Raw genomic sequence first — 19,099 nt, forward strand, 5'->3', positions numbered from 1 at the left:
TTTCAAGTTAAATGGCGCATCTCAACCCATCCAAATCACATCCCTAATCTCCTTTTCGAATAGACACAATTCTTAATTTTTTTGATTATGCTCTTGAATCAAATTTAACTTATTTTAAATTAATTATTAATGTGATTTACTAATTTTTTAATTTTTTATAAAAAAAATTATATTTATTTCATCTTACTTCACATAGTTCAATTTAAAAAGTTAAATTCATCTTAATATAAAAATGTTAAACATATCTCAATAAGACATACAAAATATTATTATTTACAACCCACTCATCTCATTTCAACATTTAAAAGTAGTCTTAGAGATCTGGGTAATGGGTATCATTTCTCTCCATCTCAAACTTCCATTTCCATTAGCGTAGCATTACAGCTATCGATCCTCTCGTGCATTTTTTTATACATTTTTAATCTCTTTAGGCATAAAAAACTTTAGGCCAGCCTTTGACTTCTATCAGATTTTCCTTGAAATCTTCTAAAAACCCTTCCACGACTTTGTCCACTTTCCCTTCTATGAGTTCATCTACATCTCCAAGCTACGGTTCTTGACTTGTCATCTTTTGGCGGCATACGTAATCTGTGACGTATCCATTTACGGGTGGCTCATTTGTTAAAATATAAAATAGATAATAAAATATTATTATTATTAATTTTTTTAGTTTAAATTTTAAAAATAAGTTGTGATTTCACATGATATCAGAGTAGCTTCTGATTTCAAACTCTTAACTCTGCGCTTTATTCTATTTAATTAAAAAAAAAAAAAAAAAAAAAAAAAAAAAAAAAAAAAAAAAAAAAAAACATATACCAAACTGCATGAACCAAACAAACTACAAGTACTGCATTCATGTATTGTATCAAATATCAGTTAAAAGGTTGACACTTCTGTTTGGTTAAAGAAGAGGTTGGGAGGTCCACCTTCAGGCATCAAAGCCAGCATTACAGGACCTTTAGCTCCTTCCTCAGCAGTCATCCACCCGGTGTTGTGATTAAGGTCCGTCTTGACGTAACCTGGATGAACCGAATTAATGGCAATGTTGGGATAGTTCTTAGCCAAAACTCTTGCATAAGCATTAAGAGCTGCCTTGGAGACAATATAAGCATAATAATTTGTAGGCCAGCCTTTAACGTCTATTAGGTTCTCCTTGACATCTTCTACAAACCCTTCCACCACCTTGTCCACTTTCTCTTATGTGAGTTCATCTACATTTCGTAGCTCCTTCCTTGCATTCTCATTTGAAACAAACTAAATCACAAAACATACCCATTTAAAAATCTTTCAAACAATTTTCAGCACCCAATGTTTTATAGAATTTCCATAAAGTTCTGATCTTGCACCTAATCATGAGAGACAACCATTAAGGTTACCCAAGTCCTGCTTTGAATTATCACAAGAGATCACTTGGTTGCATTCAAACATAATAAAGCTACTAGTATGTTACCTGTAGTTGTCCGAAGAGGGAGGAGACAAGTACTATCCTTGGTGAATTAGACAATTGTAGAAGTGGAATAAGAGCTTTTCAAACTATCTTGTTCCCATAATAATTTGTTTGTAGACAACTCATAGTAAGTTCGTATGTTTGCCTCAGAATTTTCCTAAAGGACATGGCATTTTCACCCATTACCTGCACGAGGGTATTCAGCACTGTAAATGATATAGAATATTGAATTCGGAAATTTCCTTATCTACGCTTGTTTTCAACTCCCCAAAGGATTTTGCTCCTCCTTTTCTTCTGATATGAAATTTGCTTTTCTTTATCCCATTTCTTTCCACTTGTCTCTTAACGATGATCCTTTAATGGGTTGGACTAGCTTATGGCTATTATTTTTATCCCCTTCATTGATACTATCTCAAACTTCCTTTCGGGTCACCCTTCTCTGTTGAGTACTGTGGAGTCTGGTCCACACCGCTGGAGCGGAGGCATTGGCCGCTCAAGCGAAGTCAGACAGATTCGAACGCTCGATGTTAGCTTGACAATGAGCTTGAGCAGAGGCGGAAGGAAGTTTCACTCGAGCAGAGGCATTGGCCGCTCGAGCGAAGTCAGGTAGGTTTGAACGCTCGATGTCAGCTCGACAGTGAGCTCGAGCGGGTATGGGAAGGAAGTTTGATCGACGCGCACTCGACACGTTGCTCGAGCGAACATGCATTTTTAGGATTTTTCTGCCGTTTGACTATATATATGATTATTATATCATATGGTCGTACTGTAGAAACACTGTAGACGTATAGTGAGTGATCCATCATTGTAGTATGATATTCCTCAATAATAAAATCCTTTGCAGCTCCCGTGGACGTAGGCAATTTGCCGAACCACGTAAATCTTGTGTCGTGTGTGATTGTTTTCTCGTTCCATTTTTCTTTTTTTAATTCATTGTCATCGTTTTTTCACAACATTCTCTACCATGACAAAATAGTTATTTCACATGCATACAAGCGGGCATTATCTTTTTTTTTTCATTTAAACTGTGGCTGTCCAGGTGTTCTTTTGACTCTATAATTGATAATTTATTGAATTAGACCGCCACAAGGTGTGCTGACCTGTGTTTTCACTTTGTTCATGTTGCAGTATCCCTTTTTTCTTCACAAGAGTTAGTATGCATTCGCAACTGTTTTGATTCAACTCTGCACACTTTTTATTTTTTTATTTCATTTAATTGTCAGACGCCTCTCTCTCATCAGCTCTCTCTCATCTACATCTTTCTCATCAAGCTCTCTCACTCCTCAGGTCTCTCTCTCTAACCTCTCTCTCATCAAGCTTTCCCTCTCTCTTCGACCTCTCTCTCTTCAGGACCCCTCTCTCTCTCTCTCTCTCTCTCTCTCTCTCTCTCTCTCTCTCTCTCTCTCTCCCCAAGTGTTCTCTCTCATCAAGTTCTCAATCTCTGAATCTCCTCAACGTCTCTTACTTCTCTCTCTTCAAGTGCGTTCTCTCGCATCAAACTTTCGGTTTCAATGAGGAGGAAAAAATTCAAACGGTAAAATCGGTTGACACGTAAGATGTGGAGTGTGTGATTTACTACAATGGTTAATACCAATATTTTCTCTTATTGAATTAGCCCAGGAGAGAGTGTGCTGACTTGTCTTCGCTTCGTTCAGGTTGTTAGGTTAATTGATTTTATGGATGGTGGCAATTCATTTCATCTGATCTTCTCATTATATTTTAAAATTTAAGTATTATTTAAACGTAAATATTTTAAATTTTAAATTTTAAATTTTTTTATTTAATCATTACAACGTTTCCAAACTTTCAAATAAAACATAAAATATAATTTAACTTTTTCAAATACCAAAAAAAAAATTAATAATTATATTCTAATAATATTTTAACTTTATAATATTTTTATCCAACTTTTTCTCTCTAATTTTTCAAAATCCAACAAAAATATGTCTTAATTCAAACAATTTTATTATTATTTACAAACTATCTCATTACTATTTACAAAATTTTCATCTCATCTATATAATTAAATGAGACCTTATTATACCATATAAGGTTAAAAATAATGTCAAATATAATCTTAAAATGTATAATTTTCACACATTCATTTTTAAAAAAGGGATACATCATTAAAAAAATATATTTTTATGTGAATTTTAGATATGTCCAATTTCTTTTAAAAAAATGGTGAGGATTGCATATCCTACCTTAAATACTATATAAATCACTCCCCGTAAAATTATGGACAATGTTTCTACTTTCTAGTTTTAAACTTTCAATAAAACTGACCCAAGTCTATTTTTTAATAAAAATTTTATGTATAGTCACTTTTGCACACTCTATTGATATGATTGATTGTGTATTAAAAAAATTAATTTAGTCAATCATATTAATAGAGTGCACATAATATAAAGTATGTAAAAGTGACTATACGTAGCATTTCTCATTTTTCAATCATAATCATTATTTTCAAGTTAAACGGCGCATTTCAAGTTCTCTAACCCCTCAAATCCCCTCTTCCTGAAAAAACTACAACTGCATTGTATTGCGTCAGATACTAGTTAAAAAGTTGACACTAATTCAATCCTGTCAAAGAAGAGACCGGAAGGACCACCTTCAGGCATCATGAAAGCCAGCATTACCGCACCTTTACCTCTTTCTTCAACAGTGAACACCCCGATATGGTGATTCATGTCCATCTTGAAATGACCTGGATCAACCGAGTTAACGACAATGTTGGGATAGTTCTCAGCCAAAACCCTGGCATAAGCATTGAGAGCTACCTTGGAAACAATATAAGCATAAAAGACTTTAGGCCAGCCTTTGACTTCTATCAAGTTCTCCTTGACATCTTCTTAAAACCTTTCCACCACCTTGTCCACTTTCTCTTATGTGACTTCTTCTACATCTCCAAGCTCCTTCCTTGCATTCTCATTTGAAACAAACTGAAATACAAAATTAACAGACGATTGAAAAATCTTTCCAACATGGCCCAAACAATTTTCAGCACGTAATGTTTACAGAATTTCCTGATCTTGCACCTAATCATCAGAAACAACAATAAATTTCCCCCAAGTGCTTTGAAATATTATCACAAGGCTGTGACTTGGTTGCATCAAAACATAATAAAAGTACTACTAGTATGTTACCTATAGTTGTCCCAAGATGGAGGAAAGACTGATGATTCTTGGTAAATTAGACAATTGAAGGAGTGGAATCAGTTCTTTGCAAACTAGCTTCATCCCGTAATAATTTGTTTGAAGACAATTCATCGAAAGTTCGTATGTTTGCTTCAGAACTTTCTTGAAGGACATGGAATTTTCACCTATTATCTACATCACGGCATGCTTGTAGAATGTTGATTAAATCATGTTTGAATAGTATTTTTTAACAAACCTTCTTTCCTACAATGGAGAAAAGAAACGTTCAACATTCAAGCACTTACTTCATAAAGCCCTAGTTTAAGGTTCTTTCGATGATCCAGATCTATTATGGCTCCAAGAACCCCTACATTATTTACCTGCCATTTGAGCACAAGTCAAGTAGGAAACAACGATTCTTCTTTAATTTGGAGCAATTTTGAGCACCTATTGATATTTTGGCCATAACTTTGGTCATGTATATTAGATTCACGCATATGACTCCAATTCGAAAAGTTTTTTTCGACATGCACATTGTGCGCACCCAGCTATGCTCGGTTTGCATCATTCTTAAGCCCAAAATTAGCTATTTTCCCCTTCAAATCTTCAATTTTAGATATTTTTTTCCTTGGTAATATTTCATTTTTCAGTTAGGAAATGATTTTGATTCTAATTTTGGCCAAATTTTTGATATATTGCTTTTATTTACGTATTTATTTTTGGTGTGTTTATTAGGATTTTGTTATTTTTGGTAAAATCATGATATTTTTGAATTCACAGTTATTTCAACCCGGTTTGTAGGTTCGGTTGGACATTCTGAAGTTTTGATAATTTCAATTGAAAACAAAAAAAGACATACTAAACTGCATGAACCGAAGAAACTACAATTGCATTGTATTGCATCAGATATTAGTTAAAAAGTTGACACTTCAGTTCTATCAAAGAAGAGGCCAGAAGGTCCACCTTTAGGCATCAAAGCCAACATTACAGGACCTTTACCTCCTTCTTCAACAGTATATACCCCACTGTTGTGACTCATATCCGTCTTGATGTGACCTGGATGAACAGAGTTAATGGCAATGTTGGGATGGTTCTTAGCCAGAACCCTTGCATAAGCATTGAGAGCTGCCTTGGAGACACTATAAGCATGATAATTTGTAGGCCAACCTTTGGTTTCTATCAGGTTCTCCTTGACATCTTCTAAAAATCCTTCCACCACCTTGTCCACTTTCTCTTATGTGAGTTCTTCTACATCTCCTAACTCCTTCCTTGCATTGTCATTTGAAATAAACTGAAACACAAAACAGACCATTTAAAAATCTTTCCGACTTGTTCCAAACAATATTCACCACCAAATGTTTATAGAATTTCCATTAAGTTCGGATCTTGCACCTAATCATCAAAGACAACCATTAAGGTTTCCCCAAGGGATCACTAATATGTTACCTGTAGTTGTCCCAAGATGGAGGAGACATTTTCTATTCTTGGTGAATTAGACAATTGAAGAAGTGGAATGAGTGCTTTGCAAACTAGTTTGATTCCATAATAGTTTGTCTGTAGACAGTTCGTAGAAAGTTCGTATGTTTGCTTGAGAACTTTCCTAAGGACATGGCATTTTCACCTGCTATCTGCATCATTGTAGAATATTGATTAATAAATGTTTGAATACTACTTTTGAAAAACCTTCTTTCCTACAATGGAGAAAAGAAACGTTCAACATTCAAACACTTACTTCATTGAGACCTAGTTTTAGGTTCTTTCGATGATCCGGTGTTTATTATGGCTCCAAAAACCCCTGGCATTATTTATCTGCAATTTTGAAGCTTTTCAATGTCAGAGCTACTCAAACAGGGGAAAGAAGAAGATATGTCTATTTTCATTATAGGGAAAGAAGTATCAGAGTAGCTAACACTTATGAAAAATAATTCTTTCCTTGAATATAAATGAGCAATACAGTGTTCTATATATAGACCTTTACAGTGAATAAGACAAGTAACAATTTACAGCAGAGAGTAACCGCACCTACAGCAGAGAGTAACAACCAATTGTTCCTACAGTACATTCTAGAAATGGAAAGAATAAAATTAGTGATGTGTGGCACCGTGTGTCTGCTGTAAGGATGAGCTACAATTCGTGGCATGTTCAGTAAGGCTAATACGCCCCCTCGAATCCAAGGGGGTGTCAACCACATTGAGAGTCGTTTTGAAGTGAAGGAATTTATCAGCAACCAAGGGCTTAGTTAGGACATCTGCACTTTGGTCCTTTGAGCTGATGAATGATACACGAAGCAGTTTTGTAGCAACACGGTCTCGGACAAAATGGTAATCGATGTCCATGTGTTTGGTTTTGGAGTGATAGACAGGATTAGCTGTGAGGTATGTTGCTCCAAGATTGTCACACCAAAGAATTGGAGATTGAGGGAGAGATAGACCAAGCTCACGGATAAGCGTTTGTATCCACATAAGTTCAGCAGCTGAGGCAGCAACAGCCTTGTACTCAACCTCTGTTGATGATCTAGCCACGGTCTTTTGTTTTTTTGAGCTCCATGAGAGTAGATGCTTGCCGAGATATATGCAGTAGCCTCCTGTTGATCGACGATCGTCTAGGCCGCCTCCCCAATCGGCATCAGAATATACTTGAAGGTTGAATGTGGTCTGAGGTGCAAAAAGGAGGCCGTGATTGATAGTGGCTTTAAGGTATTGGAAGATTCGCTTGACAGCACTCCAATGAGTTGCTTTTGGAGCATGAAGGAATTGACAAACCTTATTGACCGAGTAGGCTATGTCGGGTCTAGTTAAAGAAAAATACTGTAAACCACCAACCAAGCTTCTGTACAAGGTGATATCATCAAAATCAGGAGCATCAAACTTTGATAATTTGAGAGAAGCAGCCATTGGAGATGTCATGGGCTTAGCATGGAGCATGTTGCTCCGATTGAGAAGATTTTTAATGTACTTGCGCTGGGTTAAGATAAGACCTTGCTTACTGTGAACAACCTCAACACCAAGAAAGAATGACAAGTTGCCAAGGTCTTTTACTGGAAAAGTTTTTTCGAGATCACGTATAAGATTGGTTATGGCTTATATATGAGAGGTAGTGATAACTAGATCATCAACGTAGACCAACAAAAAAATTGTAGTGTGATCATGAGAAAATATGAACAACGACGAGTCAGCTTTAGATGCAGTAAAACCATAATGAAGAAGCCACGAGCTAAGTTCAGCAAACCATGATCTTGGGACTTGTTTGAGGCCATACAGAGCTTTATGAGGCTTGCATACGTAGTTGGGATGAACTGGGTCTATGAAGCCTTGGGGTTGTTGCATATAGACCTCATCAGTGAGTGTGCCTTGCAAAAAAGCATTGTGAATGTCCAATTGGTGCAGGGGCCATCTTCAGGTAACAGCAATGGACAAGATTAGGCGTACGGTGGTTGGCTTGACGACGGGACTGAAGGTCTCGTTGTAGTCAACCCCAGATTGTTGGTGAAAGCCTTTCGCCACTAGCCGTGCCTTTCTCCTCTCAAATGAACCGTCAGCATTGGTTTTGGTTTTGTAAACCCACTTGCAGCCAAGCACGTTAGAAATATTGACAGGGGAAACAAGACTCCATGTACGGTTTTTCATGAGAGCAGTGTACTCTTGAGCCATGGCTTTACGCCAATCTGGGAACTTAGAGGCTGTAGAGTAGCTTGAAGGATCATCAGGTACAGTAGCAGTAGTGATAAAACAATTTCGAGAAGGATAGGGAATGGTACCATCAGTGGCAATCCGTGGTCGGAGAGAGTTGGTGGAGGAGCGAGTTATGATGGGAGAACGTGGAGGAGCCATAGTGATGGTGGAAGGGCCATGATTCTGGGAAATAATGGGAGGATTAGAACTAGGTGGAGGGGAGAGACCAGAGGTTGAAGAAGAGTGTAGTCTCGGACTGGGAAAGGTAGCAGTATTGATGGGCTGAGACGAGCCAGGGCCAAGTAAAGATGGGGAGATAGGTGTAGAGGAAATTGGGCCTCGATTTGAGGAAATGGTAAGTGGGCCTGGAATGGGTGATTGAAAGAGGGGTAAGTAAATTTGAGGGGAGGATTCAGGAGTGTTGGCAATGGGCTGTGATATTCGTTTGTGAGGGAAGGATGTTTCATGAAACCGGACATCACGTGAAATGTAGAGTCGGTTTGTTTGTAGATCAAGACACTTGTACCCTTTGTAATTATTGCTATATCCTAAGAATAAGCATGAGGTTGATCGAAAGTTGAGTTTATTTGGTAAGTATGGACATAAGTTGGGCCAGCATTCACAACCAAACACCTTTAGAAACTTATAGTCAGGGTCTTTTTTATGGACCATGAAGTAAGGTGATTGGTTGTTAAGAGTAGGAGAGGGTAGGAGATTAATAAGATATACCGCGGTTTCAAAGGCGTCGGCCCAAAATGTGAAGGGTAAAGATGCTTGGGCCAAAAGTGCAAGTCCAGTTTTCACGATATGACGATATTTTCTTTCGACAAGCCCATTTTGTTGGTAGGTGTGTGGGCAAGAAAAGCGATGTTTAATTCCAAGTTTTTGGCACATGGAGGTGATGGGTTTAAATTCACCACCTCCATCGGTTTGCAAGGTTATTAACTTGGTTTTAAACATGCGTTCAACAAGAGGTAAAAAATTGGAAAAGATATTAAGGGCCTCAGATTTAAGTTTGAGAGGAAAAATCCAAGTAAATCTTGTAAAATGATCAACAAATGAGATATAATATTTAAAGCCCATTCTAGAAACATAAGGGGCAGGACCCCATAAGTCTAAGTACACTAAGTCAAGAGGCCCACTAGAAGAGGCCCGATTGGAATTAAAGGGAAGTTGGCAAGATTTTGCAAGAGGACACTCAGGGCATTGAAAGACAGCATCGGTAGGAGAAGTTGGCAATCACCTTGCACGCAGAATGCTGGAAACTTGAGCTAGAGATGGATGACCCATCCTTCGATGCCACTGGGCAAGAGAAGTACGTTCACCAATATGAGCAGAGGGAGTAGATGGTGGAGATGGGAAGACATAGAGGCCGTTATGGGTTGGCCCTGTGAGGAGGGTTCTCCGGCTCCGAGAGTCCTTAACAGAGAAGTGAGAAGAGTGAAATTCAAAGAAGCAGCATTTATCAACACAAAATTTGAGGAAAGAGACAAGGTTCTTAGTGATTAGTGGAACATGTAGTAAATTTTGAAGAAGAAATGAGTTAGAATCCGTGGGTAGAGATGAGTCACCGTAAGCATTGATTGAAAGACCATTACCATCACCTACGCGAATGGTTTCATCACCATTGTACTGTGCTGAGGACAAGTTCAAGTTGCTCATGTCATTTGTAATGTGATGAGTAGCTCCTGAATTTGGGTACCACGAGGTGTCAGAAGAGCTAGTCTGAGTTGGGAAGGTTGCCGTGTAGTTGGCAGAGAAATTTGAGGGAGCTTCATACTGAAAGGCATTGTTGAACCGATTTCTGCATTGAAGAGCAACGTGTCCAACCCTGTTGCATACTTGACAGGTAGGACGTGGTGATTGGTATTGTGGAGCAGTGTTGGTGAAGGAAGCACGTCCACGACCATTGTTGTGATAGCGTCCCCTGCCATGACCATTTCGACTACCACAGGAAGGTCCACGACCCCTTTGATCACGTGGGGTACTGGAGCTGTAATTTGCAGAAATTTCTCCAGAGGAAATGAGAGTTTTAGCATTGTGAGATATGTGGGTCTCATGAATGAGGAGCATTTGATATAATTCATGAGAGTGAATAGGGTTAGTTCTTGTAGTAATAGACGTTACAAACAGCTCATATGAAGGACCTAGCCCATTTAACAGGTAGGTAACAAGTTCTTTGTCAGATAAATGGTTTCCAGTAGCAGCTAAGCAATCAGCAAGTGAACGCACCTTGCCAAAATATTCAGAGATTGTTTGCTCTCCACGTGAGAGGTTGGTGAGTTGAAAACGCACCTAAAACTCCTTAGCTTGAGAATGAGAGGAGAACATTGAAGCAAGTTTGTTCCAGAGATCATATGCTGAAGTGGTGGAAAGAACATGGTTGAGGATGGATTCAGACAGAGACGAAAAGAGAATGCTGAGGACCATCTGGTCGGTGCGTTGCCATGAGAGAAAGGCAGGGTTAGGTTTGGGCGGTGAGTCAGCTTCAATGAGAAACTTAATGGGTGAGGGAGAGGTGCCATCAACAAATGAGTATAAGTCCTGGCCCCGTAGATAGGCAGAGGTTTGAACTTTCCATAGAAGATAGTTTTCAGTGGTTAGCTTGGTAGAGAAGAGATTAGAGAAAGAGGGAGAGGAAGGGTTGGGTGAAGAGGAAGACGCGGCCATGGATCTATGTGGACAGTTTGTCAAATGGCTCTAGATACCATATCAGAGTAGCTAACACTGATGAAAAATAATTCTTTCCTTGAATATAAATGAGCAATACAGTGTTCTATATATAGACCTTTACAGTGAATAAGACAAGTAACAATTTACAGCAAAGAGTAACCGCACCTACAACAGAGAGTAACAACCAATTGTTCCTACAGTACATTCTAGAAATGGAAAGAATAAAATTAGTGCTGTGTGGCACCGTGTGTATGCTGTAAGGATGAGCTACAATCCGTGGCATGATCAGTAAGGCTAATAAGAAGAAGATATATCAACTAGTTAAAGTGAGGATTTTAATATAATTAAGGTACCGAGCTCTTCCAAAAAAAAATAAAAATAGTTAACAGTACTGGCATATTCCATTTCAATCGATGCCAATCTTCAGTTGTCACTAACAAAAGTTGTATGATCAACAGATTAAAGAAGAAATGCCAAGAGAGTTTTGGGTTACATACCAATATGTCAAGCTCCCCAAACTGGGTACTGATGAAACTGGCCAAAGAAGAAACGCTAGCTGGGTCGGTCACATCAAGTTGATGAAAAAACACATGCAACCTCGAGTTTTTTAACAGCTTCATTGCCCCTCTTCGCAGCTCTTGCAGTCAATATCACCCTGATTCCATTTGAGGCTAGCCGTTTAGATATCTCGAATCCGATCCCTTTGTTAGCCCCCGTTACAACTGCAATCCTAGGAAAATGTTTGAAACAAATGCAGAAGCAAAGAAACGGTGGGTACTAATTAAGGATGTCATGTCATCAATCAAACGACTAGGATCTCAGACTCATATTAGACTAAAGATTCCAAAACAAACAAATTTCAAGTACCTGTTCGTCCCAGCTAGATTCATGGTTGTTTCTGTTTCTTATAAACGTGAGTATGTACCATCAAATGCAGTTGACGCCTTTATGGAATTTCTATGGTTTTGCTCTTGATAGGTACACGGATTTGTAGTTGGTTTATGATCTCTCTCTTTTTTTTTTAGATTGCTATGATCTCTTGATTTTGTGCGTAGGACATGACATCAGCTTTCTTCGTGGTCCCTTGTACAATTTTTTTTTTTTTTTTTTTGGACAGGGATCCCTACAGTTGAATGTAAAATCAATTTTGTCAAATAAATATAACACAATCTTTTAGAGTGTAGGGATAAGGGTAGATGCAGGGACGGAGGATCAATTAAAATTGAAGGCTAAGACAAAAATTTTAGGAACTTTATTTTTTTATTTTATTTTTTATACAATAATGTAATAAACTATTATGTAATTTTTTATTTTTTCTTAATTATGAAATTATACCTTCCCTAAACCATTTTAGTTGATTATTTGAGTCTTAACAGTATCCCAAACTTTCCTTTTCGACCATTTTCTCTGTCGTGACAAAATGATTATTTTACATGCATACGCGCGGCCATTATCTTCTTCTTCTTCTTCTTCTTTTTACATTTAAATCTGTGGACATCCAGGTGGTCTTTTGACTATAATTTTTTTTTTTTATAATTTATTGAATTAGTGGACTATACATTTCCTAATTTCCTACAAAGGATCATGCTCGGGCCACTAGTGACTCCCGCTTGGCCATCGCTAAGCTTAAGGAATTTTTTTTTTTTTGTTTTTTTTTTCAAATTATTTTTTAATACTTTTAAATATTTAAAATATATATATAAAAAATTTATAATAATTTTTTCTTAATCATTAAAAAAAAAAAAAAAAAAAAAAAGCCCAGCGGTAGCCTAAGCATTTCCCTTCCTATAAATTCCTCAGCCACGGTGTCGGCTAAACTGTGTTTTGCTTCTTCATCCACTCTACAGCGTAAAGTTAAAAAATTGTCTCAAGTGTATATAATTTTGTGCAATCTCTTTTTCAAAAGGGTTATATAATTTATATATATATATATATATATTATGTGAATATCAATAAAACTGACCCAGGTCAATTTATCAATTTTATTTGATCATTATTTTCAAGTTAAACGGCGCATCTCAATATGTCTAAATCAGTCGCTAATTTCCTTTTGGAAAAATATAATTGTAAGCATAATTGTGTACTAATCTGTGCACCAATGTGATGTGATTGATCAAAAAATAGATTTTATTGAAAACAGTGTTAATTTAAATTTTAAGTATGAATGAATCAGTATTGGTACACAGATTAATACGCGACTGTGCTTGTATATAGCAAAACTCTTTCCTTTTCCCGAAGAGACTCAATTCTTAATTTCTTTCATTATGCTATATTATTGAATCAAATTCAACTGCCTTTAAATTAATTATTAACGTGATTCATTAATTTTTATAATTTTTTATAAATAAAAAAAATTAAACTTATCCCAATCTACTTCACATATTTCAATTTAAAAAATTAAACTCATCTAGTATAAAAAAATTAAACCTGCCTCCATGAAATCTACAAAATATTATTATTTACAACTCACTCAATTCATCTTAACATTTAAAATAAGCTTAGAGATCCGTGTATCATCGCTATCCATCTCAAACTTCCATTTCCATTAGCATAGCATTACAGCATTTTTTTATACATTTTTTAATCTCTTTAAATATTTAAAAATAAATAAATTTCACAATATTATTAAAAAAAATTCTTAATTATTAACTTTAAAAAAAAAGATCAATCGGAATCCATTGTCGGGACCATTATCGAGACCACCCATAGCATTTTCCTTTCCAATCTCTCTCTCTCTCTCTCTCTCTCTCTCTCTCTCTCTCTCTCTCTCTCTCTCTCTCTCTCTCTATGCAATATGCTAGGCGTAACATGCATGAACTAGCTTAGATGGCTTTATTCATTCTCCACACCAAGTAAAAAAAAAATACATAGACCAAACTGTATGAACCGAAGAAACTACAACTGCATTGTATTGCATCAGATACTAGTTAAAATGTTGACACTTAGTCCTGTCAAAGAAGATTTCGGAAGAAGTCAGAGAAGGACCACCTTCAGGCATCAAAGCCAGCATTACAGGACCTTTACCTCCTTCTTCAACAGTTAATGAAAGCGTTGCATTAACCGTGTACAGATTTTTAATTTTTCTGATGTTATATGGAAACAAATTGTTTTAATCTATGGTTACCTTCTGAGACCCACACACACACACGCACATACACACACAAACACAAGATGCAGCTACTTGGACCAGAGAAATATGGAAGGATGCTATAGTTTTTAACACGAGAAATATGGAAGTTCATGGTTTCTCGATTCCTCAACATGGATTTCTATATTTCGTCAAAAAAAAGAAGAAGAAGAATTCCTTCGACTTCCAAAACAAATTGCTATAAACCTAATGCATAGCCATTATATTATGTAGCCAGATAGTTTGTTTACAATATATGCTGATCAAATATGATTGAGTAATGCTACATACAGTCGTCATGAAATATATAAATATTCCGTAATTACTTTCAAAAATAATGAAGTCCACGATTAAAAAGTTAATTTTTTTTTCATGTAAGTCCCGTATTAATTCATTTTTTTCAAAGAGACTGCACGACACTTGTACAATCACGACTGCAAATATCATTTCTCAATATGAACATAGCCCGATAGCTTTATTCAATCTCCACTTTAAATTCCCCAAAAAAAAAAAAAGGAAAAAATATACCAACTGCATGAACCGAAGAAACTGCAACGAAATGTAACATAAAAGATAAGCAACTGCATTATATTGCATCAGCTATCAGTTAAAAGGTTGATACTTCCGTCTGATCAAAAAAGAGGCCGGAAGGCCCACCTTCTGGCATCAAAGCCAACATTACAGGACCTTTAGCACCTTCTTCGACACTCAACACCCCGGTGTTGTCCGTCAAGTCCGTCTTGGTGTGGCCAGGACTAACCGAGTTAATGGCAATATTGGGATAGTTCTTAGCTAGAACTCTTGTATAAGAATTGAGAGCTGCCTTGGAGACCATATAAGTACATAAAGTTTTAGGCCACCCTTTGATTTCTACGAGGTTCTCCTTGACATCTTCTAAAAACCCTTCGACCACCTTGTCCACTTTCTCTTCTGTGAGTTCATCTACATCTCCTAGCTCCTTCTTTGCATTCTCATTTGAAATAAACTGAAATACAAAACAGACAATTTAAAAACCTTTCCAACTTGGTCCAAACCATTTTCAGAACCAAATGTTCACAGAATTTCCAATACAACTGTCCACAAATCACAAGATGCAATGTTTCTAATATTGCAACTAATCATCAGAAACAACCATAAAGTTCTCCAATTGCTTTGAATTATCATGATTGTATCAAAACATAACAGAACTAATAATATGTTACCTGTAGTTGTCCCAGGGTAGAGGAGATATTTACTATTCTTGCCGAATTAGACAATTGAAGAAGTGGAATAAGTTCTTTGGAAACTAGCTTCATCCCATAATAATTTGTTTGTAGACAAGTCGTCGAAAGTTTGTAATTTTGCTTCACAAATTTTTTAAAGGACTCTGCTTTTTCTCCTACTATCTGCATCATGGTATGCAGCGAAAATATTATAGAAAATAGACTCAAAAATACAAGACTGAATGCTAGTTTTTTTTTTTCCTCACGTTTTAACAAACTTTCTTTCTTGAAATGGATAAAAGAAACATTGAATTCTCAAAACGCTTACTTAATCAAGCCCAATTACGTGGTTCTTTCGAAACTCTGGGTCTACTAAACTTCCAGTAATCCCTGCATTATTTATCTGAGATTTTGAAACAATTTTCAATATCAGAACTACTAAAGCAGGGAAAGAAGAAGATACGTTTGCTTCCATTTAAAGGAAAAAAGAAGCTATATGCCCAACAAAAATTCTGTTTATAAGCCACATAACTTAATTTAAAAGATAAATTTTAAAATTTCGATCTTATCAATTAAGTCTTATCATTTATGATGTTCTACACACCGATGATACTAGAATAACTCCATGGACAATAATCTTCACACCAACAGATGTTCCCCATAATTTTCATTAGGAAGATGGCTAGCTAGCTAGAGCCTAGAGAGAGAATATACGTACGTACCAGTATGTCAAGCTTACCAAACTGGGAACTTATGAAATTGGCGAGAGAAGAAATGCTAGCGGGGTCGGTAACATCAAGTTGATGAAATAAGACATCGGAGTATCCAGCAGCCTTGAGTCTTTCAGCAGCTTCACTACCCCTCTGCACATCTCTAGCTGTCAATATGACCTTGATCCCATTTGAAGCTAGCTGTTTAGATATCCCAAATCCGATCCCTTTGTTGGCCCCCGTTACAACTGCAATCCTAGGAAGATGATGTTTGAAACATATGCAGAAGAAGCAAAGAAATGGTGGGTATCATCATTAATCATACTATGATCTCAGGCTTAATTTATATTTGACGAAGAACATCAAACGAATCAAAATTTTTAAGTACCTCTTCGTCCCTGCAGCTGGATTCATGTTTGGCTCTGTTTCTGCCATTTATGTGGAATTTCTATGGACGTTCTTGCTCTTGGTTTTAATTACTTAAAAGCTTACAGGTACTTATAGACTCTGATCTAGTCGTAATTGGTTCATCTCTTGATTTTCTACGTAGGCCATGACATCTTCGGAGCTATTCCTTTCTCTTTCTCTGATATAGTCGTAGGCACGTGATGACATTTTTTCTTCTTTTCATTTAAATGTCTGCCTATGGTTCATTGACTTATCTTCTTTTGGCGGCATACGTACTCTGTGACATCCGTTGCGGATGCAGACAAAAGAAAAGAGGTGAGTCGTCCACCGTTTCTTTCTTTGGCATATTAGCCGCCACTTGCAGACACGCACAGTGTCTGCAGCAAGTGACGCCTCAGATCCTTGCATAAATCACTGCACCAAAAAATATTGTAGACTGCTCTCTCCTATAAATAGGAGAGAGCTCAAGTGTGCAGACAGAGTGTAGCAGAGAAGTGTAGAGAGAAAACAGAGTGTGCGTGCAGACAGAGTGTGGGAGAGAAAGAAGAGAGAAAGAGAATGGGTGTGTAGAGAGAGTTTTTTGTAAAAATCATTTCATAGTGAAATTACAGCAGCTGTGGACGTAGGCAATTGCCGAACCACGTTAAATTTCGTCTCTCCTTTATTTATAATCATCTCTGTGTCAGAATAGCTCCCAACAACTGGTATCAGAGCTCTGGTTCGAGCTGTTCGAAAATTTAAGTTGTTCAAAATCAATTTTTGACAACTCCACGGTGTTCCTCGCGTCGAGACGAATCCGTTGCCGCAAACGGAATCGAAAACGGAGGTCGGACGAGCCCACACGCGCCCCTAGAAAATCGGCGCGTGCATCTGCTGCAACCCACGCGCCCCACGCGCTCCAGAGGTTGAAGACGCGTGATGGACACGCACCCATGCACCCTACAGAAGATCAGCGCGTGAACTACACGCGCCTCACTCTCCCCCACGCGCACACAGTGCTGTAGCGCGTGTAATACACGCGCCAACTCGCCGCCACTCGCACTGTACAGCGCGTGCACTCCACGCACCAGACAGATCAGAACCGTCCATTTTTTCGATCTTTTTTGGGCTAGATCTAAGTCATTCGGAGTCCGATTTTAACAATCAAATAGTGCTTTCCAACTATTTGGATCATTCCGGACTCATCCGTACGGTCGAAATTTTGAGATTCACCATCAGTACATTGGATCTGAACCATCAGTGTGTTGCAGATCATTTTGGGCCAGATCACGCCTGTTGGAGTTCCATCGCGATGATCAAATAGTGCTGACAAACTATTTGGATCATTCCGAACTCGTTTCCAACTAATTCGAGTGTTTCGGACGCAACGGTGATCTTTGTTTGTTTAAATTTGAACTCATTTGTAAAGTTATGGCTGGAGAAGAAGCTAAAGGTGTTGGTATCGAGAAATTTGACGGTACAGACTTTGCCTACTGGAGAATGCAGATAGAGGATTATCTTTATGGGAAGAAACTACATCTTCCACTCTTAGGAAGAAAGCCAGATGACATGAGCAATGAAGATTGGAGTTTCCTTGATAGACAAGTGTTGGGAGTCATTCGACTAACACTGTCAAGATCAGTTGCACATAATGTGGGAAAGGAAAATACCACAGCGGATTTGATGAAAGCTCTATCAGACATGTACGAGCAGCCATCAGCCAATAACAAAGTGCATTTGATGTACAAGCTATTCTACTTGAGAATGGCAGAAGGAACTCCAGTTATTCAGCATCTGAATGAGTTCAATAACATCATCAATCAATTAGCTTCAGTGGGGATTGAATTTGATGATGAAGTACGTGCACTGATTGCTCTAGCTCAATTGCCAAAAAGCTGGGAGGCCATGAGAACAGTTGTTAGCAATTCTTATGGCAAAACAAAGATGAAGTATCAAGATATCTGGGACTATATTCTTAGCGAAGAAGTTCGCAAAAGAGATACAGGAGAAGCATCAACTTCCAGTTCTGCCTTAAACCTCGAGACGAGAGGTAGAGGAGCTAGTAGAAGTTCAAATCGGGGCAGGTCAAAGTCCCGAAGAGGCAGAAGTAAATCTAGGTCCGGAAAACAAGTACAGTGCTGAAATTGTGGCAAGATTGGCCACTTCAAAAATAATTGCAAGGAAGCTAAGAAGAAGAATGAGCATGACTCTGTTAATGCCACAACAGAAGATCTCCAAGATGCCTTACTCCTTTCAGTCGACAACCAAATTGAATCTTGGGTGTTAGATTCAGGAGCCTCATTCCACACTACAGCAGACCGAGAAATCATGCAGAATTATGTCACTGGTGATTTCGGGAAGGTGTACTTAGCAGATGGTGAAGCGTTGGAAATCGAAGGCATGGGAGATGTACCAATCAATCTGCCCAATGGAAGTGCATGATTGCTACAGAAGGTGCGACATGTTCCCAAGCTCATGAGGAACCTGATTTTTGTAGGACAACTTGATGCTGATGGGCATTCGGTACTATTTACCGGTGGCACGTGGAAGATAACAAAGGAGCTATGGTAGTAGCTCGAGGCACAAAAACAGGTACTCTATATATGACTTCAAGCATTAGAGATACTGTTGCAATTGCTGACGCAAATGCCAACCTATGGCATCAAAGACTTGGTCACATGAGTGAGAAAGGAATGAAAGTACTATTATCCAAGGGGAAGTTACCAAAGTTGGAATCAACTGATT

General features: G+C 37.7%; 1 protein-coding gene and 2 pseudogenes across 1 annotated transcript; all 3 read right to left on the reverse strand.

Annotated features, from left to right (window-relative positions):
- Positions 1 to 876: 876 nt before the first annotated feature.
- On the reverse strand, positions 877 to 4,971 carry LOC122289380 (annotated as a pseudogene).
- Positions 4,972 to 7,979: 3,008 nt separating this feature from the next.
- On the reverse strand, positions 7,980 to 8,414 carry LOC122289381 (uncharacterized mitochondrial protein AtMg00820-like). The gene has a single exon (XM_043096353.1). The coding sequence runs from the start codon at positions 8,412 to 8,414 to the stop codon at positions 7,980 to 7,982; it is 435 nt and encodes a 144-aa protein (XP_042952287.1).
- A 5,991-nt stretch (positions 8,415 to 14,405) lies between these two features.
- On the reverse strand, positions 14,406 to 16,518 carry LOC122290467 (annotated as a pseudogene).
- Positions 16,519 to 19,099: the final 2,581 nt, after the last annotated feature.

This window comes from Carya illinoinensis, chromosome 12 (genome assembly GCF_018687715.1).
Source record: "Carya illinoinensis cultivar Pawnee chromosome 12, C.illinoinensisPawnee_v1, whole genome shotgun sequence".
Taxonomy (NCBI): domain Eukaryota; kingdom Viridiplantae; phylum Streptophyta; class Magnoliopsida; order Fagales; family Juglandaceae; genus Carya; species Carya illinoinensis.

What these genes read in the sequence shown, in the direction of transcription:
- LOC122289381 (XM_043096353.1), bottom strand. Translation starts at nt 8,414, where the DNA reads ATGGCTCCTCCACGTTCTCCCATCATAACTCGCTCCTCCACCAACTCT.